The sequence below is a fragment of the Schistocerca americana genome, chromosome 11 (genome assembly GCF_021461395.2).
Source record: "Schistocerca americana isolate TAMUIC-IGC-003095 chromosome 11, iqSchAmer2.1, whole genome shotgun sequence".
In the NCBI taxonomy this organism is placed as follows: domain Eukaryota; kingdom Metazoa; phylum Arthropoda; class Insecta; order Orthoptera; family Acrididae; genus Schistocerca; species Schistocerca americana.
The window spans coordinates 148,166,543-148,191,652 of NC_060129.1; the positions used below are offsets into that span (position 1 = coordinate 148,166,543).

Genomic DNA, 25,110 nt, shown 5'->3' on the forward strand with positions numbered 1-25,110 from the left:
AAGGAGAATGACAGAATTTCAAATCCATGCAATTTCATGCCAAGTCACAACCAAAATTTCTTATCGAGTGTGTATGAGAATAGGATCCCACTAACTATAAATAGATCAGCATTCCCTAAATATTTAAAAACCACTGCAGTATTACAGCCCCTATAGCAGCACACTATTATCCTGCAAGAACTATCATGCCAGATACATTCTCATTTCAGTAAAAAGCCACACAGCTGAAAGTGTCGCAAAACTCAAAAATGCCTATCACTTAATAACAACTGTTTCAAATTATTAAAAGTATAACAAAACTTAATAAACAAAATACCTTACACCAAAAAGAAATTGGTAGGAAATCGAAAAAACTGACAAACAAACAAACATTATATATCAAACCAAGCATTAGTGAAAATTTCTGAAAACCTCACATTTACTCAGAGAAATTATGGAAAATACACACTATGAAATCATGTTTAAAGCAGATGAAAGGCAGCTAAAATAATCAAATTAAAACAAAGCAATTAGAAAGAAAGCACATTTAATAAATTAACTTATTACAATAAAAATTATGCATTTGGATTAAATTCATATTCTAGTAACCACACTGAGTTCTTTCAAGTGTCCTTGTTTTTATACAAACAATTGGAATTATTATCTGACACTACATGATGACAGTTTTCCCACTGATGTTTGTACAGTAGTTACATGATATTTAAAAATAGAGAAATAATTAAAAGATTTGAGGCATAAAATTAATCTTTGTTAACTCAGAATTATGTACAGAGCTCTGAAATAAAAATATTTTTCACATGAAATGTGTCACTTAAACTGACAATAGTGCATTCGCATAAAATTTAACAAAGCATGAAAATTTGAATTACTACACAAAAGACCCTTCTGTGTCAAGATACACTGTTGATCCAAATGATTATGCCCACTTCCCTAGGAGGAGTGTGTCCTACCCAGTGGCACTGTGTTTATGTCACACAGTAATGAAACTATAACCAGACATGAATGGGTAATCATTCTATTTACGGTATGTGTAAAAAAAGTGGCATAAATAATCTGGCCAAAGAGCAAATGGTTTTGCCTGGTGCCTGGGTAAGTGCATCTCACAAACAGCGAATCTGGTTGACTGCTCAGACGCTTCTATCATGAGTCTCTATGGAACATCGTTGTCAGATGGTGAAACCACAAATTGACAAAAGGTTGTAGGATGCCCATGCATTATCTAGAACAAGGAGATCAGAACCTAGCTGCTCTGTACAGTGGGATAGATGACAATCTGTGTAGACAGGAGAAAATGCTTGACCAGGCTGAAGAGTTTCAAGCTATTCAGCAGACACTGTTCAACATGAGGCCCCAAGATATACAACCACTTTGTACTCCCATGTTGATCTAACAACATTGGCGGTTACAATATCAATAGAAATGGGATAATTGAGATTGGACTGCATACCTATAAAGATGTGTCACACGTTGAGAAAAGTAACATTTCTTGTGGACCAGGTCAATGGTCATGCCCAGACATCCCATCATCCAGATGAACAATTGTTCAATACATGCACCACACAACAGGTGGAGGAATGTGGAGGCAATGTCATGCTATGGGGGATATTCATATGAGGTGCCAAGAAATAGCTGGTCATAATTGAAAGCACGATGACAGATGTGGAGACCATTAACATTATTGCAACATCTGCATCACTTAATGCTTCATGTATTTCCTGAGAGTGACATCATCTTACAGCAGGATAACTGTCCAAATCACAAGGTCAGAATCACAATGCAATGGTTTGAGTAGCATGAGCACTCACACTGTTGTTTTTCCGGCCAAGCTTGTCTCATATCAGATCATGATGAAACGAATGTGGGATGCTAATGCACACGAACTACACTGCAACAAACCGATAGCCTACAATTAATGAGAACTGTGTGAGATGTATGTACACATGAACTCCAATTTACTGCTGGAAAACAAAGAATTAATGACTCCATACCGTACAGAATTACTGTTGTATTGCAGTCTGAAGGTGAATCACAACACTACTACACAGATTATAATTTTTGCCTTATCTTTGCATACTTGCCACTGTCAGCTATTTCCTAATGTAGAACTAGCATAGAAAGTTCACACGTGTGCAGATTATTGATCACACAAATAGCATTACCATTAAGGAGGCTTACCTCAGTAACATGTTTGCATAATCATGACATTTTTTATATTTCTCCATTGTTGAGTTGAATAGCCTGAGTGATAGGTATGTAATAAAAATATTTGTCGCCGCCTGGGTAGTGCATACAGCTTCATGAACATTGAAATGGCAGCTTCTTTGAAATATTTAGCAACATACTGGTACATTCTCTTGAATATGGGGTCCTGCCTATTGCATGGAACTTCTACTCATGAGTAAAAGATCTCTCTCAATGCATCAATTTGTGGTAGCCAGATAATTAGAGCATGGAGCATTTACAACAAAAAATTGCAATTCTGTACTTCATAAGTTGTATTTTGCATGCAAGTATCACATTTGTACAGGATCATTCCTGCGTGTATTAATTTAGCCTTCAGATGACCCAGTTATGAAAACGATTTGGCACAAACATGGAATCTGTGTGGTCTCTGTTCAGTGTGTACTATTGTTCCTTGCGACTGCTCCATTAAGGAAACTATTTACCTTAAACACTGCATTTATAAGGTCTCTTTCCCGTGTGTATTAATTCATGTACCTTCAGAGCGCCAGACTGAGTAAAAGATTTTTCACAAACAGTACATCTGTAAGGTCTCGTACCAGTGTGTATTAAAATATGCTTCTTCATATTGCTCGACGTAGCAAACAATTTTCCACAAACATCACATTCGTGGGGCCTCTTTCCAGTGTGTATTAATTCATGTACCTTGAGATTATCCGACCGAGCAAACGATTTTCCACAAACACCGCATTCGTGTGGTCTCTTACCAGTGTGTATTAGTTCGTGTGCCTTGAGATTGCCCGAAATAATGAACGATTTTCCACAAACACCGCATTCGTGGGGCCTCTTCCCTGTGTGTATTAATTCGTGTACCTTGAGTTTGCTCAACCGAGTAAATGATTTTCCACAAACACCGCATTCATGGGGTCTCTTTCCAGTGTGTATTAACACATGATTCTTGAGATGGCACGACTGAATAAACGATTTTCCACAAACATCGCATTCGTGGGGTCTCTCTACTTTGTGTATTAATTCATGAACCTTGAGATTGCCGGACTGAGTAAAAGATTTTCCACAAACGTTACATCTGAAAGGTCTCGTACGAGTGTGTATTAAAATGTGCTTCTTCATATGGCTCGACGTAGTAAACGATTTTCCACAAACATCACATTCGTGGGGTCTCTTTCCTGTGTGTATTAATTCATGTACCTTGAGATTGCCAGACTGAGTAAACGATTTTCCACAAACAGTGCATTTGTAGGGTCTCTTACCAGTGTGTATTAATGAATGCCTCTTGAGAGTGCCCGACTCAGTAAACGATTTTCCACAAACATCGCATTCGTGGGGTCTCTTTGCTGAGTGTATTAAGCTATGTCTCTTAAGATTACTTAACAGAGTAAACAATTTACCACAAACATCACATTTGTGATTTCTCTTTGCATTTAGCACAGTGTGGACATTAGCATTATCACTTGTACATAAAATTCCATAGTCATGAAATCTTTCGAGTTTCTCTGCAGCTTTTGTAACATTACCTGTATTATGTATGTCATTAAAGGATTTCTTTACAGTTTTCTTGGTTTCCTTGGATGAAGATTTCTCAGTCTGTTCCACAATTCCTTCTCCTACACACTCCAAGGAGATATTGTTTTCATGGTCATCACTGCATTCAGGTTTCTCACTGTTGGCAGCAGATAATGCTTGGTCACCCTCACTCATTCTCAAATGTTCTTTCAGGCAGTCATCAGTGGGAAATACCTCACCACATGACTTACACACATATGCAGGTGCCTGCACACCATCAATGTGGATGAAGATATGCATTATGAGTCTGTATTTTGAAGGGAAGCCCTGTAGGCAGAAACTACAGATAAACTTATGGAATTCCTTTTCCCTGATGCTGCAACTTAATCTCGTGCCACATAAGCTGTCTTCTTGCGAAGTCCGTATTTTCGTATAGTTATAAGACATACTGAAATCTGTTGACTTCTCTGCATCTATCTCCAGCTTGTCATTGACTACTCCTTGATGTAATGTTTCTTGATATGAAATGTCGCAGCTGTCACCAGCACTTTGAATTAAACTGAGGAAGGAGGAAAGAGGTGTGAAATGTTGATTTACATGATACAAAAAAACAGTATTTCACAATCCACAAAATCAGGTACTATAAACAGAAAGTTAAAAATGTATGGGCTTCACATATAACTTATTCAGTAAATGTAAGTGATTTAAAATCCTAATGACATTCGGCCAGAACGATAGAATTTTGTACAGTCCATTCTACCAAAGTCTTGAGAGCAAGTAATGCCAGTAGGTGCATGGTCTACCTGTGTGATATTTGGGTCCAACAATTCCACCTGCAGCTACCCCGTTCCATCACAATGGAAATGGACATCTTTGAGCTTCCCAATGAGGTAATTTGAGTGTGGATATGGCTGTGGGTGCATAGGAGCATGCACATATTATTCTATCCTGATTGCTGCTTCTGATTGTCTTGCTTTTGATGGATTTATGGTTTCAAGTAACCAATGACAGTAAGAAATTAGTTTGCTTTCGTTGAAAACTGAAATTCTGCTGCAGAAGATGGCTATGCAAAGAAACATATTAAGAAATTTTTCTGACTTGAGTTCGCTCATAGAGGCCTAGCCTTACATGCTCTGAACAAAATGATCATGATCTCAATTGTGCTACAGATTGTTGATCACTGTTTTCTTGGGTATACTGCAGATCACATAGTTGTGGTAAGGTTAGGACACGAGTTTAAATTCAAGGACAAAACCTGTCATCTGCCACAGTTTAGTCATAGGTCACTTAAAATCAGCTGTGTTTGTGTGTTGCCTATAACCGAGCAGTAGCTGATAGTGGATGTAGCAACACTGCAGTGGCAAGTGACACATCAGCTATCAAGTAGTTTTAATCAGACTACAGTAAAAGTTTTTTCTTTGTGATTAATAAAAATCTTTGCAGTTAATTACTACATTGCACAGAACAGTTATACGCTCTGTCATTAACGCCATACAGCAGAAATCTTTCTTGAAGAGAAACTCACAGTAAAATAGGCTTCTGCCTAGTATCTCCAGACACTAAGTTATTGTAGAATATTATATCCCACTGACTACAGTAATGTATGCTGAATTTAAAATGATCACATCTTTTGTGTATGCCCTATGTAGGTATATTCCTTATACAGTTGCTTCCACATAGGACAGATTGTAAGAGTAGATATCTGGTGTCCCTTAAAGTGGCTGGAAACACCTCCCACTTTCAAAGCTTACAGATGGCATAGATGGCAGGCACTGACTTTCCCCAAACACTCCTATGAACACATGAACACACATACAAATAGTACACAGCCACAATTACACGTTTCCAACATATTATCGGATTAGGGAAAGCCATTCGCATTCTCAGCATGGAGCAATATCCTTCACATGTGCGCTGGATGTGAGTGCACAGTTTCTTGGATTCTACAGACCAGGTATGCCACATGCTGATCGAACTTTTTGTTGTAATTTGGCTTACAGTTGGTGAGGGCGACATTACAGTAATTATTGTGCAATGTATCATTTTCCCTTGGGTTCAGTAGAAGAGGCAAGATTGCTTTCTCACATAAAGCTGAAGTTTTCCTACTAGTTCAGCTGTTATGTTGCACTACTTGAAAATAAAAAGTAATATCTAGGTTTCTTGTGAGATTACATCCACACTGTCTGATCTATCTCCTTTTCTCCCCTCTGGTGTTCAGATTTGTTCCTGCCTGATACAGCAGTTTTATGGGCTATCACAACAATAATGAATCCTCCTCGTTGCTACTCATATTTCTGTTGAGCCAGCTGATGAAAGAAATTATATAGACAGCTGTTCTGGGCTAAATATTCACTGTAGATGAACAGTATTTGAACTATCACCAAGCTTGGCAGGAGGTGAATACTGTGAGTTGACACTTGCTTCCACAACAGGACAAGTGCTCCAACAGTGTGGTGAATCTACCTTGCAATAATCATGGTCTGGCAAGATGTAAGCAATTTTTGAATATCATTAGATGGTAAAACAATCCTCTGTTTGGTCTAAGTGGTACTCACCTAAATGACCTTTTGACATGCCCATGTGTGTGGGTTAAAATTATAATGAAGCAGGCTTAGAGATAAGTTGTGAGAAAATAAGTAACTGTGCTGAAATAAATTCTAGCACTTGTATTCAGAAGACATAGCTTATCTCACAACCCACCACAAGATGCTGGCAATACACCTGCGTATTACTGACATTAATATCTCCTACAAATGAAATGATTTGTGTATTTTAGGACAATATTAGCAATGCTTCTTGCAAAGAGGATCTTGGCAAGTCAAAACAAAATCTACTGTTATTGTTGAATAACTGCCCTACGAATTCATACAGCTAGTGTCTGATCTCAGCCCTCACTTATGCCTCACACACAGCAAATAACAGGTTGTCCATCCACCAATCCTTACACCCCCCCCCCCCACCCCCGTGTCAACCAGTCAGATACTGTGCCCTGACAGCATGTGAGTACTGGAACATTTATGAAGCGACTCACGTGAAATACAGTGATCTTCTACAACTAAAAAGTTTCATTTACTCTACATGTGCTATCAAACCATGAATGTTCCATTGCAGTATAGGAGTAATTAAACCAATGATAAGCTTTTGTGTTATTACTACATGGCATTAGGGAGATGACAATTTGAGAGTTTTTGCTGTGGAATTTGGTGGTTCCACCACAAAAGCATCAAAGTTTGCATCAGGGGCTGAGTCTACATGTGATTCATGGGATAGGGTGTATGTAGCTGATGCTCTGAAAGTATCAAGTCTCATTATTTTGACAGTTATTGTTTCCTGTATGTTTTTTCTCCAATGAGTGTGGTGGTGGCTTTAGATTTCAAATATTTTCTACCTTGTTCTGTTGGGATAGTGTAGAACATCAAGTAACACCCCTATCAGTTGCCGCAACCCCCAAGCCACCATCAAATGTGTTCTTGAAGACTTTGCTAGTGGACGTTCCAACACTGAATATACCAAGATGCCTCATTGGAACAACCTTCCCATACAAAAGTGAATGACACAGCAAATTGCAATGCTTATGTTCCTGATACATATGCAGCTTTCTGCTATTTTTCATGGAGTTCTTGTCCTTTAAATGACACAGTGAAATCCCACAACAAAGCTTGTGATATTTGTGACTTACGGCATCATGTCAAGGCTCGTTACATGAGCAGTTACACATGATAACCCTGATGAACTTGAGTTTAATATTATATTTATTAACTGCAGCTTACCATTTTAGTTATTGTTGACTCAGTTCCATAGGCAAGACAGATAAAATGGCAAAACTATCCACAATTGTACAGGCACATATAATTACCAGCTGTGTCAATTATGAAGAAATTAAAAGAATGTGTCAGCTTGTATCTAGATAGAATTTTGAACTGGTGTAAGCATTGCCAACTAACTTCAAACATTAGGATTAAAATAGTGTATTTCACAAAAATGAAAAACACAGTGTCCTATCGCTACTCTCATAAATTCGTGAGTGTAGCTATATGTGGAGATACCAATGGAATCAACACATTGGTTCAGTTGTAGGTACAGCAGTCAGTCCATTGCTATGATACCAAAGAATCCATTGCTAGGATACCACAGAAATCCAATCATGCTATAAAGGTGATGCTTTCAAAACAACTGTGTGACTCGCCTCAAAACATTGCTGAAGGGTGTGTGATGCATATTAAATAGGTCTAACCATAGATATTAATGTTTTACTTCACAGTGCTTTTCAAGGAACAGATGTATATCTAGACATAGCAGCCACTCTCATCTTTGAGCATTTACTTGGTGAAAAATGGTAAATGTTTACCATGGATATACACAATAAATGCAGAATTAAATTATTTCCTAAAAATGATTTTGCAACCTCATGAGCCCAGGCTTCCTATACAACAGGTCAAGTGGATACTACAGTTCCAACATCAGAAAAGCATAGCCACAATTTGTGATGAGAACATATTGTGCCAGGAACAAAGACCTTTACTGAACACAAAGGAAGATATGATAGTGAACTACAGACAGTATACCAGAATATTTCACTATGCACAGTTTCTTGTCTTTCGAAGTAGGTAGAGCTCTCTCTAACTTGCGAAAGATAATTAAGTCCAGGGAGTTATTTGTCTCTTGCTCTTACTTCTATTCAGTATTATGGTTTTTTTAGAGAATAAGATTACTAGGAACATTATTAACACAAAGTTTAATTCTCCATCCACACTGTGTGCATTGTATACCTATTGACAACATTTGCCCTGTAATTTCACTCTAATTCTGTGATGACAGTACTTTCCTCCTATGATTTGAACACAACTGATCAATATTCATTTAATGTGATGGCCAGATAGATCACTATCAGTTTTGCTCCCAAATCAGCCAAGTTTTCAGTGTGTGCATTAAGTTCTTTTGGGGAATTTTACTGTGTTACATTTCCCAAATGCAGACATTGGCGATTCTAGGTGTCCTTGGTTAGTAGCTTCTCTCAAGTCTCAAAAGACGACTCACCAATTAAGTCTTCATGGTCCTACTAAAGCTGCCTACAGTTGCTTTATGAAATTTAAGATCATGATGGTGGCCTGTAAACTGTCAATACAACAAGCTTATGTTTCCCAAGCCACATTGCTGAAACAGTATTCAAAGACCTGTTCACCCCAACATTCATTAATCTGAAGGGGCTGAAACTTGACTCTAGTTTTTGGAAATATAACACTCATCCTTTCCTCTTACTTGTTCTACATGGCAGGACATTAGCTTGTACCCATCACATTGAATTTCTATGACTTCCATGTCACATTCAATTAGAATAGTTAGCACTATACAGCTGCTGAAACTTCACCTGCACTTTTGTTTATTTTTTGTATAAAAGAAGTACACTCTTAAGGAAAAGATACACAAACCAGCTGTTTTATAGAATGTGTTACTAACTCTACTGGTTTTTAATATTTTTACTTAATGATAATGAACAATAATGTACATGTCAAACATCATGCTTAACATGAAATCACTTAAGGTGAACATTTCATTAACACTAGCAAAATATTGGTACGGGCAGTGATGTACATGGTATTATACGTTTTACTGGTTAAAAAATTTCAGTCGGCATGAATTGCAAACAGTTTTCTAGTCTGTTGCATCATTACATTTTTCATTAGACCTGAACTGTCAATGTTTTATCCTAATGTTTCTCTAGCTGACCTTTGTGCATAAAATTGCTCAACAATCACCATCAACAAGGAAAAAAATTATAACACTAACAGTGTGAAAAACTAGATTCCATCACCAAGTGCCATTCCATGTTGAGATGTGCTTTTACATTCTTTAAATAGGGCCAGTATTAGTAACATTGAGTTCCAAGCAGTAAAAGGGTTGTCATGCAATAGGAAGCACACAGCATAGATCAGCAAGTGAAACTAAAAATTCTGCAGGAAGCAGACCATGGTGTATTGAAAAACAGCACAATTGGCAGAAAGCTTAGACTCAGCAAATCTACATTATCTGCACTTCTTAAATGAAGAGTTCTTAATTCTGCTGCACTGGGTTCCAGGTGCAAATCAAAGTGACTTCACAGAGTTATGTATGAAGATGCAGAACTTTTATAGTGGTTCAGCTGTATGTGCACTTCCAATGTATCTGAGTGGAACTGTAGTCAACAACAAATGAGACTGCAGAAAATTTAGACATTCAAAACAGACTTCAGTTGTTATTCTTGTTGCCTGTGTAAGTTCCAAAAGAGAGGCCTAATTTCATGCTGAGTGATCGGCAATGAAATGAATGAAATTGATGAAGGAGCAACCATCGGTCGCATGAATTTGACCAAGTGAGAGAAAAGATTGCTGTATCTTCTGCCAGCAATGCGGACACAGCTACGATTTCTGTACAACTTCTGCCAAGTCAAACCCACAAAATAAAAGGGGACATGTGGCATGGAGGGGCCAGCAGTAAACAACGTTTAACTGCTGTACTTGTCTGTAATTCATATGACATAGATAAACAACAATCTTGGGTCATCAGTAAATCTGAGAAATTGATATGTTTCAAGAACATGTAATTAATGCTTTACTTTGCACCTACTCTCACTATTGGGAAGCTTGGATTGACAGTTAATAATAAATGGTTTCTTTTGCTTTAATATTAACTAATGTAAATGTTCACTTTTTACTTAAAATACATTAAGTTGCCTTCTGCCTTTGAATCAAGGCATTACTGCTGCTATGAAGACATTGTATCGCAAGCCACTTGCACAATCTGTATTGCTCAAAACTAGATGGAAACAACAATTTGGGTAGCATTGGGTGCAAAAGAAGCTGGGAATCGGTTCTATCAGTTTCCTCATAACACTTACAGAAGTGTTTTAGCAATGCCTGGAACAGCAATATCACTTTGCCTGACAATGGAATATTTTGCAACACATTTCAAATACTGAACCTGATGTACAAACATTTCTGTCTGAGGTGCAAAATACATCACAAGAATGTGAGGAGGACAAGACCATTCTGCCTACCCACCATGAAGTGTTAAATGCCTTTGACAGTTTAGAAAGTTTTGCTTCAACATCTGACCTGATCATTCATTTTACAGAAGTTTTTACAGCTGGCCATGATGTTAGCAAGCATTTTAGTTTCTTTCTGTGACAGCACAACATACTAGATTTTTACTATTAGAATATTATTGAAGTGTAATTTTTTCAAGTTGCAGTACAGTATTTAATGCATTTTCATTTTTGCCGTTTGTGTTGTTATTGCAAACCAATGTTGTAAATAGGACTGATGTATGGTGTTATATTGCAAAGCTACTTTTTAATCTTCTGCAATAACAGAATAGTAGATATAGTAGTGTTTTCTCTGATAACATGCATAATATTGCTCTAGTCTGTATATACTATATATGTTAAATATACAGGGTGGTCCCGAATTCATGGTACAAACTTTAATGGTAGGTACAGGACATTGTAACAAGGATTTATTGTATAGGAATGTATAGTCGCAGGTGACGCGGTGAGGCGTAAACAGGGGAAAGAGAAATGGAGTGATCGGTTGGTGTCACTGCCGGTAGAGGGCAGTAGATGAACATGATGTATCGCAGTAGGGACAAGCGCCATTCACAATTGTGCTGCCGTAGACGATGGGTGACTTTACGTATGCAGAAAAAGCAGACATGCATTACATGTACGGCCGTGCAAATGGTAACGCCAGAGCTGCGTTACGAATGTATCGCGCGGAGTATCCTAATCGACGAATGCCGGATCATAGAATTTTTCAACGGTTACATCGTCAACTTTGTGAAACAGGTACGTTCGACGTCAACAGACATGACGCTGGTCGATTAAGAGCTGTACGCACTCCAAGACTGGAAGAACGCATCTTGAACATAGTGGCTGATAGACCCGAGTCAAGCACAAGAACTGTTGCGCGTGACGTACATGTGAGTCATCAGACTGTATGCAGAGTGTTAAATGAAAATCGCTTACACCCCTTCCATTTTCAAAAAGTACAAGCATTGAATCCGGCAGATTATCCTCTTCGCGTGAACTTCTGCCAGTGGTTGTTGCAGCAATGTGCGTTGCAGCCGGATTTCGTAGGTCATGTGCTATTTACAGATGAAGCGACATTTTCACGCGAGGGTGTCTTTAATGCGCACAATTCCCATGTGTGGGCAACAGATAATCCACATGCAACGCGTCCACATGCGTATCAACAACGTTTCGGTATTAATGTGTGGGCTGGTATTGTGAACGACTTTTTGATTGGGCCATACTTACTACCCACGCGACTCTGTGGCGAAAGCTATCTTATTTTTCTGCAAGAAGTGTTACCAGAACTGCTGCAAGATGTTCCGCTCGCCATTCGTAACCGCATGTGGTTTCAGCACGATGGAGCGCCAGCACACTTCAGCACTGCTGTACGGAATTACCTGAATGCCACGTTTGGTGCTAGATGGATTGGGCGTGGTGGACCAGTCCCTTGGCCACCCCGATCTCCTGATTTCTCTTGCCTCGATTACTTTTTATGGGGACATCTTAAGAGTCTTGTTTATGAGACTCCAGTTGACTCAGATGAGGATCTCGTTGCTCGCATATCTGTAGCTGCTGCAGGTGTGCGTGAAATACCAGGCATCTTTGAACGTGTACGCCAATCGCTGCACCGACGCTGTCAAGCATGTATCGCTCATGGTGGACGCAATTTTGAACACTTACTGTAAACATGACACTTGTCAACAACGATTTCAATAAAATCTTTCGTTTTCCTTTCGGCCGTTATTTCCCCTGTTTACGCCTCACCGCGTCACCTGGGACTATACATTCCTATACAATATATCCTTGTTACAATGTCCTGCACCTACCATTAAAGTTTGTACCATGAATTCGGGACCACCCTGTATAGAAGAAATAGAACTCCAAAAATAGAACTTTTTAAAAATAACTTCTGTATTTTGGTCCCCAAGGGTTATTGATTGTTTTCCTTTCACATGGAGTAAGTAAAAATTTATACTGCTCAAAAAAATTCTGCAGTGAATAATAAAAACGTACCTTAAACTATCAGATGCATTTCTTAATGAAGCTGCCACCTGAAACATTACAAAGAATTACTGGAGATTTAAAATTGATGAAACAGTAAACAAATAAAATTGTGTTACCACCCACTAACAGCTGATTGTTCCAAACAATACTTGGAAATAATATTATCAAATGGTGTGTGTGTGTGTGTGTGTGTGTGTGTGTGTGTGTGTGTGTGTGTGTGTGTGTGCGTGTGTGTGTGTGTGTGTGTTTTTGAGGTTTATGGGCGCTAAACAGCGTGGTCATCAGCGCCCAAACGCATAAGAAACAGGAACACATGCAGTGAAGGGACTAAGACGAACAGCGAACAAGGAGAATGGCTAAAAGACAGAGACCTGACGCAGTTCCAAATCCTCACATACAGAGGCAAAACAAGAGGAGAAGGAACACACTAAAAAGGAAGGGAAACAAGGAAAAGAGAACAGAAACCGAAGGGAAACAAGGAGGTAATCGTGACTGGCATACCTCTTAACTAAAATCTGGGTGAGCCAGTCACCCAGCAGCACATTAAAAGCCTCTCCCTAAAATCCGAGGCAACAAATTGGACAGGACACAAAACCGTAAGACCTTAACTACAGTCGTTACGTCATCTTGTAAAATAGAGGGCAAATCCGGTGGCAAGGAAACCACCGCCCTCTGGTCACAGAATAAAGGACAGTCAAGTAAAATGTGGCGGACAGTAATCTGGACGCCACAAGCACTGCAGATTGGAGGGTCCTCCTGCCGGAGTAAAAAACCATGTGTTAAGGGACTGTGCCCCATGCGGAGGTGAGTGAGGAGAACCTCATCCCGACTGCATGACTGGTAGGATGTACGCCATGGCCGCGTGGTGGCCTTGACCAGACGCAGCTTATTTTCACCGACTGCCAGCCACTCCTCTTCCCACTGATGCAGAACACGAAAACGCAGGAGGGAGGTAACAGCATGGAGGGGGACGGCACATGCAACAACGTGAGGGAGGGAACATGCATCTTTGGCAGCCACGTCCGCCAGTTCGTTTCCCCCAATACCCACATGCCCCGGCACCCAGCAGAAGGAAACCACCTTCCCCTGCCGTTGCAGGTGGAGTAGGGCATCATGGATGTTCTGGACGACCGTATCCGCTGGGTACAAGTGTTGCATGGTCTGAAGGGCACTCAGGGAGTCAGAACAGATGAGGAACTTAAGACCGGGAACACATCTCATCTGCTCCAATGCCCACAAGATTGGAGACAATTCGGCATCAAAGATGGTAAACGCCGCAGGAAGCCGTAACTTGAAGACTCGATCAGGGAAAACAACAGCAGAACCAACACAGTCCCCTGTATAGAGCCATCCGTAAATACTGGTACATGGTCGGGATGCTGGTTTAAAATATCATAAAATAAGGAGGTAAAAACAAACACAGGAGTGCAGCTCCTCCGGTACTCCGACAAGTCTATAAGGACGATGGGCCTCTGGAGCAACCAGGGAGGCAGGCGAGTAAAACCTTGTTGTTGGGGGGCCACACGCTCCACACCAAGGGACTCGAGCAAATGCTTGGCACGAATCCCAAATGGTCTCATTGCCCTGGGACGACTGGAAAAGAGAGGTTCCCCAAGCAGTCAGGCAACAGTAGGGTAAGCAGGGGAGGTAGGACAGGCAAGGAATTGAGAAACCCGTCGCACCATGAAGAGTTTCCGCCGGATGGCAAGCGGCAGTTCCGCTGCCTCAGCACATAGGCTGGGGATGGGACTGGTACGGAAGGCACCAGTGGCCAGCCTGATACCCTCATGGTGTACTGCGTCAAGAATCTTCAGATACGAAGACCTTGCTGACCCATACACGGTGCAACCATAGTCAAGACGCGATCGGACGAAAGCCCTATAAAACTGCAGCAGACGCGCCCGATCTGCTCCCCAGGACCGATGGCTCAGACACTTCAAAATATTCAGTGCCTTCAGGGCCCGCACCTTGAGGTCTTTAAGGTGAGGCAACCACGACAACTTGGAATCAAAAGTGAGGCCCAGGAATCGCACAGTGTCGCTAAAAGGAAGAACGGTGTCCCTCAGACGCAATTCAGGGGAGGTAAAAAGACATCAAGAACGATTAAAATGAACACACACACATTTGTCTGCAGAAAAGGTAATACCCGTCTTCGCAGTCCATGCCTCTAATCGCTGTATCGTAAGCTGCAACTGCTGACTAGCAGTGGCAAGACTGGAGAAAGAACAGAAAACAGCAAAATCGTCCACAAACAAAGAGCATTGGGCAGGACTCCGGATAGTGAACGTGATACTGTTAATGGCGACGGCAAAGAGGGTGACACTTAAAACGCTTCCCTGAGGAACACATATGAATCAGACAGCACATTACCAACCCTATATCGAAAGAGGCGGTGGGAAAGAAAGGACCGAATGAAGATGGGGAGACGGCCATGAAAGCCCCACTCATGGAGTTGATTGAGGATATGGCGGTGCCAAGTAGTGTCATACGCCTTATGAATGTCAAAGAATACACCTAGACAATGCTGGTTACGCAGAAAGGCCTGCTGGATGGCTGCCTCAAGCAAGGTCAAGTTATCTATAGCTGAACGACACCTCTGAAAGCCACACTGAGAGGGGCTAAGGAGCTGCCTGGTCGAGCAGCCAAACCAGGCAACGGTTGACCATGTGTTCCAACGTCTTCCCGACACAGCTCGTCAAAGCAATACTCCGATAACTACTGGGATGCGTTCGGTCCTTCCCCGGTTTGAGGAGGGGAATCAAAATCGCCTCCCGCCACGAGTCAGGGTATGTGCTGGATAACCATATCACATTAAAACAATTCAGGAGAACTTCCTTGGAAGGCAGTAACAAGTGCTGCAGCATGCTGTACCAGATTTGATCATGACCAGGCGCAGTATCATCAGCCACAGACAGCGCCGAATCCAGTTCCCACATTGTGAAGGGGCAGTTGCAGGGCTCAGAATTTTGAGACCGGAAGTCCAAGTGACACCTATTGATGGCAGTGCGGTAGCGGCAGAAATTTGGATCACAGTTAATAGCGGCAGTAGATGCCGCAAAATGCATGGCCAGTGTCTGTGCAATGTCTCTCAGCGCCGTGAGAAGACTTCCCTGATGCAGCAATGCTGTGACAGGTAGTTGGCTGCCTTTCCCGGAAATCCTCCTGATGGCTTCCCAGAAGCAGTACAGAAATGAGTGGGAGCACCAGAGTTGAGGATGCACAGTTCTTCAGACATCATGAGGCTTTCCAGAATGCGACTCCTGGGGCAAGTAGTTGAAAAGCCCCATAAGACATTGTTGTTGTTGTTGTTGTTGTGGTCTTCAGTCCTGAGACTGGTTTGATGCAGCTCTCCATGCTACTCTATCCTGTGCAAGCTTTTTCATCTCCCAGTACCTACTGCAACCTACATCCTTCTGAATCTGCTTAGTGTATTCATCTCTTGGTCTCCCTCTACGATTTTTACCCTCCACGCTGCCCTCCAATACTAAATTGGTGATCCCTTGATGCCTCAGAACATGTCCTACCAACCGATCCCTTCTTCTGGTCAAGTTGTGCCACAAACTTCTCTTCTCCCCAATCCTATTCAATACTTCCTCATTAGTTATGTGATCTACCCATCTAATCTTCAGCATTCTTCTGTAGCACCACATTTCGAAAGCTTTTATTCTCTTCTTGTCCAAACTATTTATCGTCCATGTTTCACTTCCATACATGGCTACACTCCATACGAATACTTTCAGAAATGACTTCCTGACACTTAAATCTATACTCGACGTTAACAAATTTCTCTTCTTCAGAAACGCTTTCCTTGCCATTGCCAGCCTACATTTTATATCGTCTCTACTTCGACCATCATCAGTTATTTTGCTCCCCAAATAGCAAAACTCCTTTACTACTTTAAGTGTCTCATTTCCTAATCTAATTCCCTCAGCATCACCTGACTTAAAACATTATGAGCATTGAAGTCTCCCAGAAGAAGAAATGGGTGGGGGAGTTCGCTAATAAGGTCTGCGAGAGCCTCAAGAGTCCATCGCATCCTGAGGTGGTAAGTAAAGTGAACATACTGTGAGCCTCCGACCCACAAGAAGGTCAACTGCAACTGCTTGCAAGTCTAACGAGAGGGAGCTCAGATGAGGGGTACATGTCACGGACAAAAACCGCAACACCACCCTTTGCCCTTTCCCCCGTCAGATCATCTTTCCAATAGACGGTCTAGCCCCGTAAAGAAGGAGCATCAGTGGCCTGAAAATGTGTCTCTTGGAGACATAAGCACAAAGGGCACTCTCGTACAAGGAGTTGTAATTCGGCTACATGTGTCCTGAACCCATTCAGGTTCCACTGTAATATGGGAGCCAGTGATCAGGGGGGCTGAACTCTCACCCTGCCTCTGTGCTTTGGAGGAGAGCCCGTACTGGCCGGAGATTTATTCCTGGGGCGAGAAGATCGCCCCCGGTCGACGTCAATGTCCATCAACTCCGATGACGACGCACGGGAGATGTCAGTGCGATGGCCTCGTCATCGAACCGACCCTGACTAGTCTCCTCAGGTGGCAAAACCTTCAGCTTCGGCATCTTTGTCTTGGGGGGCTTAGAATGCAGAGCCTTGTCAACAGGTGGAGCATTACTCGCCTGGGCAGAAGGTCCCATATGGGGAGAGGGAGGAAGTACCCCAATGTCAGCAACCACAGCCTTGTCCGACGTTGCAGGGAGAGCCGCAGGTTGCAAAACAACCACAGCAGCACAATTGCACTGGCAAATGCAGGTATTAGTGCTATCACTAGCAACCTCCGTTTGCGTAACAACAGTGGTCAGTTGTACCGGTTTTTTCAGAGCGGAAGCAAAAGATGTAGTGAACACAGGAGGTTGCATGGCCTTAAAGAGCTTCTTGGCCTCACCATAGGGGATGCGCTTAGATGTTTTAATCTCCTGTATCTTCCGTTCGTCGAGATAGATGGGGTAGACCCGGCTCCTGACAGGGTGACGCCCAGAGCAATTCACGCACTTCACAGGCGATGAACAATCAGCTCCTTCATGGGCAGGCTGACCACATTTACCACAAGTGGCTATCCCATTGCACCCCAACGTAGTATGGCCAAAGCGCTGACATGTAAAACAGCACATTGGGTTGGGGAAATATGGCCTTACTGGCAAACGTAAGAACCCCACTTTAACATGCTCTGGGAGTCGTGGGCAACTGAACGTGAGAATAAACGAGTTGGATTTGACTAGGTCCCCATCGACTCGTTTCATAATATGCTGCACGTCAACAATACCTTCATCAGCCCATTCAGATTTTAACTCGTCTGTGGGGATATCCACCAAGTCCCTACATGTCACAACACCCTTACTGTAGTTCAGAGTGGAGTGGAGCTCGGTCTCGATAGCGTACTCACCGAGACAGGTTGCTTTCTGAAGAGAACCGACTTGACGGGAACTAGATGTCTCAACTAACAGAGTCCCATTGTGCAGTCGCTTCACAGATTTAAGTGTTCCTGCAATTCCCTCAAGACCCTTGTGGATGTAAAAGGGAGAAACCCTCTCAAAGCTACCCTCCGTCGTTTAATAATCAAAAACACATTCTGATTATCAGCATGTGCTCTGTTACGACAGTCTGATAAATCTCTATCAACACTAGGCGCTGGAGGACTCGCAGCACGAAGTCGCTTCTTCGATGGGGTGTGTTTTCCTACCAGTGGCCCACCCAAGCCACTGGTAGGGGGAAATGTAGAGGTCGAAGGGTCCATTGCGGTCCCACGAGCAGCTAGGGAACTAAAGGTCTGCTCAGACAGAGCCCCGCGTGCCTGAGTAAGCCTTATACAACTGGGGTGTGGCAGGTGCCCCAGAGGTTGCCCGCTTGCGACTGTTCCACCTCAACAGCCATGCATCTCATAGGCGCGGAGCACACCGGAAGATTGAGGGGTTTTTATAGAGGTTGGCCTTCCTCACAATCCAGGCGGTCAAGCCAAGATTACCATTCCCCGCAGCACACAACATTCCACCGCCGCGCCATACAGTGGTCGCTGAAGCATGTCCGGGGGTTACGGTGACAGGATACTGGCGGCACTGACCAGTCCCCAGCTCAGGACCCCGGGGTCACCAAGCCTGTACTCAGCAAATGAATTCTGAGCCCCTGGGGGCAGTATTATCAAAGAGAGACTACATAACTGTACCAGTAACCGAAGAAAATTGTAAGTAAAATTAACACTTCATTTCAGCACTTGAGTTTCAGCTGTGTAAATAACTATAAAAACATTGATTCATTTGAAATAAAATTTCCTACTTGATACTTCAAAATTGAAAGCCTGAAACACCTTTCACCTGCCATGCACATACAGTAAGATGAAGTACCAGAGAAAAATGTAAAAAATCATCCGATTTTTATTGATGAAACTGGTAAAGAAAAGAACTGAAAACATTTCTATCTGAACTGCTATTAAATGTATTTTTTCACAACTGCAGCATTGAATATTATGCCATTCTCTTGAGATAGCTCACTGCATGGAACATCAAATTCATTAAATGTCACATCAGTTTCATCCACAGAGGAAACTAAGGAGTACAGCATGACATGAAAGTGATAGGAATTATTACATGAAGTGCTGTTATTTTATAGGCATATAAATGACAAAGATTCATATATTATCATAAATAGGAAATAAACAACAAGGTCAACATGAGGATGGTGTCCTCTTCAAATGAATGAATGTGCTTTCATACATTTCATAGGAGGGGAGGGGTTAATACAACTGCAGATAAATTCAGGTGCCGAATTATGAAGAGCCAGTATACAATGAATACATATGAAGAAGCAATCAGAATGTGGACAACTACAATAGCAGTAAAACAAGTCTGTTATTGGAGCCTAGCAGAAGACCTTTAACATCATGGATAATTCAAAAATTCAGTCATCAAACCCAGAGATGACACCTAATGAGAAACGTGTCGGATTAAACAAACTATTTCATATTAACAGTAAAGACTGAGTCATCTCTGACAGCAAGTTGAATTGAGGTAACTAGATCAGTCAATTGTTTTTTAAAAGTAACAACTGCACTGAAAATGAGTAATAACAAAGATAAAAGTAATGTATTGTGAATTGTAAACAGAAACCATTTCTTGGTGGTGGTCATGATTTGTTATTCAAATTATGTAATTTAATGAAGCAAGACTTCCATGATATTAATTAGTAATATGATCAGTACAGCAAGGAACATTGCAACACATGAAATGTAGACATAAATAGTAATAACAAAAGGTTTCGAGTTAGATGCAAAGGAAACTATCCAGAGGAAAAAAAATCATTTTTCAACAGGATGGAGCATCACCACACTGGCACCTGCATGAAAGAGCACTTCTTAACAATAAGCTGCCTTACTGAGGTATCAGCCATAAGGGGCATACACGTCTCACATTCAGCTGCTGACCTTGAAATTTGTCTGATCTTGCAGTATGTCATTTTGTCGGGGTTTGTGGAAGGCTCCATCCATTTGTCTTGCCATGCAACGACTTAAGGTTCACTAAAAAAACACCTTTGAGCACAAGATCTCCAAATGTGCTTCAATAAGTATGAGACAAGTCTATTGCCTCGATGTCTGTTGCGTGTCCAGTGGAGGGGACACTGAATGTTTGTCAAAGGTGAATGGAAACACTGAAATTACACCAAATTGTGAAACATACCACATTATACATGCATGCATATAGAAGATGATGTCGTCGTCGTCGTCGTCGTCATCGTCGTCGTCATCGTCGTCATCAGTCCTGAGACTGGTTTGATGCAGCTCTCCATGCTACTCTATCCTGTGCAAGCTTCTTCATCTCCCAGTACTTACTGCAACATACATCCTTCTGAATCTGCTTAGTGTATTCATCTCTTGGTCTCCCTCTACGATATTTACCCTCCACGCTGCCCTCCAATGCTAAATTTGTGATCCCTTGACGCCTCAGAACACGTCCTACCAACCGGTCCCTTCTTCTAGTCAAGTTGTGCCACAAACTCCTGTTCTCCCCAATTCTATTCAATACCTCCTCATTAGTTATGTGATCTACCCATCTAATATTCAGCATTCTTCTGTAGAACCACATTTCGAAAGCTTCTATTCTCTTCTTGTCCAAACTATTTATCGTCCACGTTTCACTTCCATACATGGCTAAACTCCATACAAATACTTTCAGAAATGACTTCCTGACACTTAAATCTATACTCGATGGTAACAAATTTCTCTTCTTCAGAAACGCTTTCCTAGCCATTGCCAGTCTACATTTTATATCCTCTCTACTTCGACCATCATCAGTTATTTTGATCCCCAAATAGCAAAACTCCTTTACTACTTTAAGTGTCTCATTTCCTAATCTAATTCCCTCAGCATCACCCGACTTAATTCGACTAAATTCCATTATCCTCGTTTTGCTTTTGTTGATGTTCATCATATCGTCCTTTCAAGGCACTATCCCTTCCGTTCACCTGCCCTTCCACGTTTTGTTGTCTCTGACAGAATTACAATGTCATCGGCAAACCTCAACGTTTTTATTTCTTCTCCATGGATTTTAATACCTACTCCAAATTTTTCTTTTGTTTCCTTTACTGTTTGCTCAATATACAGATCAAATAACATCAGGGAGAGGCTACAACCCTGTCTGACTCCCTTCCCGACCACTTCTTCCCTTTCATGTCCCTCAACTCTTATAACTGCCATCTGGTTTCTGTACAAATCGTTAATAGCCCTTCGCTCCCTGTATTTTACCCCTACCACCTTCAGAATTTGAAAGAAAGTATTCCAATCAACATTGTCTAAAGCTTTCTCTAAGTCTACAAATGCTAGAAATGTAGGTTTGCCTTTCCATAATCTATTTTCTAAGATTAGTCGTAGGGTCAGTATTGCCTCAGGTGTTCCAACATTTCTGCGGAATCCAAACTGATCTTCGCCAAGGTCGCCTTCTACCAGTTTTTCCATTCATCTGTAAGGAATTCACTTTAGTATTTTGAAGCTGTGACTTATTAAACTGATAGTTCGGTAATTTTCACATCTGTCAACACCTGCTTTCTTTGGGATTGGAATTATTATATTCTTCTTGAAATCTCAGGGTACTCTGCCTCCTCACCAGATGGTAGAGTTTTGTCGTGACTGGCTCTCCCAAGGCCGTCAGTAGTTCTAATGTAATGTTGTCTACTCCCGGGGCCTTGTTTCGACTCAGGTCTTTCAGTGCTCTGTGAAACCCTTCACGTAGTATCTTATCTCCCATTTCATCTTCATCTACATCCTCTTCCATTTCTATAATATTGTCCTCAAGTACATCGCCATTGTATAGACACTCTATATACTCCTTCCACCTTTCTGCTTTCCCTTCTTTGCTTAGAACTGGGTTTCCATCAACGCTCTTGATATTCATACAAATGGCTCTTTTCTCCAAAGGTCTCTAATTTTCCTGTAGGCAGTATCTATCTTATCCCTAGTGAGATAAGCCTCTACATCCTTACATTTGTCCTCTAGCCATCCCTGCTTAGCCATTTTGCACTTCCTGTCGTTCTCATTTTTGAGACGTTTGTCTTCTTTTTTGCCTGCTTCATTTACTGCGTTTTTATATTTTCTCCTTTCATCAATTAAATTCAGTATTTCTTCTGTTACCCAAGGATTTCTACTAGCCCTCGTCTTTTTAACTACTTGATCCTCTGCTGCCTTCACTACTTCATCCCTCAGAGCTACCCATTCTTCTTCTACTGTACTACTTTCCCCCATTCCTATCAACTGTTCCCTTATGCTCTCCCTGAAACTCTGTACAGGCTCTGGTTCTTTCAGTTTATCAAGGTCCATCTCCTTAAATTCCCACGTTTTTGCAGTTTCTTCAGTTTTAATCTACAGTTCATAACTAATAGATTGTGGTCAGAGTCCACATCTGCCCCTGGAAATGTCCTACAGTTTAAAACCTGGTTCCTAAATCTCGGTCTTACCATTATATGATCTATCTGATACCTTCGAGTATCTCCAGGATTCTTCCATGTATACAACGTTCTTTCATGATGCTTGAACCAAGTGTTAGCTATGATTAATTTATGCTCTGTGCAAAACTCTACCAGGCGGTTGCCTCTTTCATTTCTTAGCCCCAATCCATATTAACCTATTATGTTTCCTTCTCTCCCTTTTCCTACTCTCGAATTCCAGTCACCCATGACTATTAAACTTTCGTCTCCCTTCACTACTTGAATAATTTCTTTTATCTCATCATACATTTCTTCAATGTCTTCATCATCTGCAGAGCTAGTTGACACATAAACTTTTACTACTGCAGTAGGCGTGGGCTTCATGTCTATCTTGGCCACAATAATGTGTTCACTATGCTGTTTGTAGCAGCTTACCTGCACTACTATTTTTTATTCATTATTAAACCTACTCCTGCATTACCCCTATTTGATGTGTTTATAACCCTGTATTCACCTGGCCAAAAGTCATGTTCCTCCTGCCACCAAACTGCACTAATTCCCACTATATCTAACTTTAACCTATCCATTTCCCTTTTTAAATTTTCTAATCTACCTGCCCGATTAAGGGATCGGGCATTCCACACTCCGATCCGTAGAACACCAGTTTTCTTCTCCTGATAACGCCCTCTTGAGTAGTCCCTGCCCCGAGATCCGAATGGGGGACAATTTTACCTCCGGAATATTTTACCCAAGAGGACGCCACGATCATTTAACCATACAGTAAAGCTTCATGACCTCGGGAAAAATTACGGCTGTAGTTTCCCCTTCCTTTCAGCTGTATAGAAGATGTACTCTTGATAAATTGAATGGTTCTTCTGGAAATAAAAGCTTTATAGCGATACCTCTAAACATAAATTTATCCTGCATTTATATCTTTATTTGTGTCCAGGATATAGCCTTTTGGAACCTACACAGGTTCTGGTTACACAGCTATCACTTCCCTTTCAGTAGCATAGGGTAATCTTAGTCTGTTTTCATGTGCTGAAAGCATTTCTTAATTTTTTTATTTTCTTTGTATATTTGATTTCTCTTTCAGTGTGAAATCACACTGTAGCCTATATCCTGGCCAGAGAGAGGGTGTGAAGGTTATTCATTCATTGGTTCACTTGTTCATTCATTCTTAGATCCACACATTGTGTTCTACAAATCATATAGTCTCGAGGGTTGCAGAATGTGACACATTGCATATTAAAAAGTAGAAGCTGCTATTGCAGATTACTTCTGCAAGGTCTACTGACAATCAGATTGCCCTGACGATCGCTAATTTCCTCACACTGATAATTATGGGACGTTTCCAGATTGCACCACCACCACCACCACCACCACCACATACATAAACATTTAAGAGATTGTATCTAAATTTAAAGTTTTCTTATTTCTACATCCTTCCCAATTTCTTTAAATACACAATGTGATCAAAAATATCCAAACACCCCCAAAAACATAGGTTTTTCATATTAGGCGCATTGTGCTGCTTTCTACTGCCAGGTACTCCATATCAGCAAACTCTGTAGTTATTAGACATCATGAGAGAGCAGAATGTGGCACTCCAGAGAACCCACAGACTTCGAACTTGGTCAGGTGATTGGGTATCACTTGTGTCATGTGTCTGTATGCCAGATTTCCACACCCCTAAACAATCCTAGGTCCACTGTTTTAGATGTGATAGTGAAGTGGAAACGTGAAGGGAGATGTACAGCACAGAAGCGTACAGGCTGACCTCGTTTGGTGACTGACAGAAACTGTCGACACTTGAAGAGGGTTGTAATGAGTAACAGGGAGACATCTATACAGACCATTACACAGGAATTCCAGACAACTTCATTATTCACTGCAGTTATTGTGAGTGTTAGGTGGGAGGTGAAAAAACTTATATTTCACCATCCAGCACCTGCCCATAAGCCACACATGATGCAGGTAAATTCAAAATGACGCCTCGCTTGGTGTAAGGAGTGAAAACATTGGACAATTGAACAATGGAAAATCGTTGTGTGGAGTCAAGAATTATGGTACACAATGTGGTGACTTGATGGCAGGCTGTGGGTATGGCAAATACCTGGTGAACATCATCTACCAGTGTGTGTAGTGCCAATAGTAAAATTCGGAGGTGGTTCTGGTGTTATGGTGTCATAATGTTCTTCGTGGAGGGGGCTTGAACCCCTTGTTGTTTTGCATGGCGCTATCACAGCACAGGCCTACATTGATGTTTTAAGCACCTACTTGCTTCCCGAGCAATTTGGGGATGGCAATTGCATCTTTCAACATGATCAAGCACCTGTTCATAACGCATGGCGTGTGGTGGAGTTGTTATACGACAATAACATCCCTGTAACAGACTGGCCTTCGTAGAGAACTGACCTGAATCCTTTAGAATACCTTTG

General features: G+C 41.4%; 1 protein-coding gene across 2 annotated transcripts in view; it reads right to left on the minus strand.

Annotated features, from left to right (window-relative positions):
• Nucleotides 1–526: 526 nt before the first annotated feature.
• LOC124553944 (zinc finger protein 2-like) overlaps nt 527–25,110 on the minus strand; it is a 59,008-nt gene continuing 34,424 nt past the window's right edge. For both annotated transcript variants that reach the window (XM_047127961.1, XM_047127962.1), the window contains exons 5-6: nt 12,764–12,801; nt 527–4,264 (exon numbers count right to left, since the gene is read on the minus strand). In XM_047127961.1, the coding sequence (XP_046983917.1) occupies nt 2,668–4,264; nt 12,764–12,801 (1,635 nt within the window). In that variant the 3' untranslated portion in view covers nt 527–2,667. The remainder of the gene's footprint in view (nt 4,265–12,763; nt 12,802–25,110) is intronic.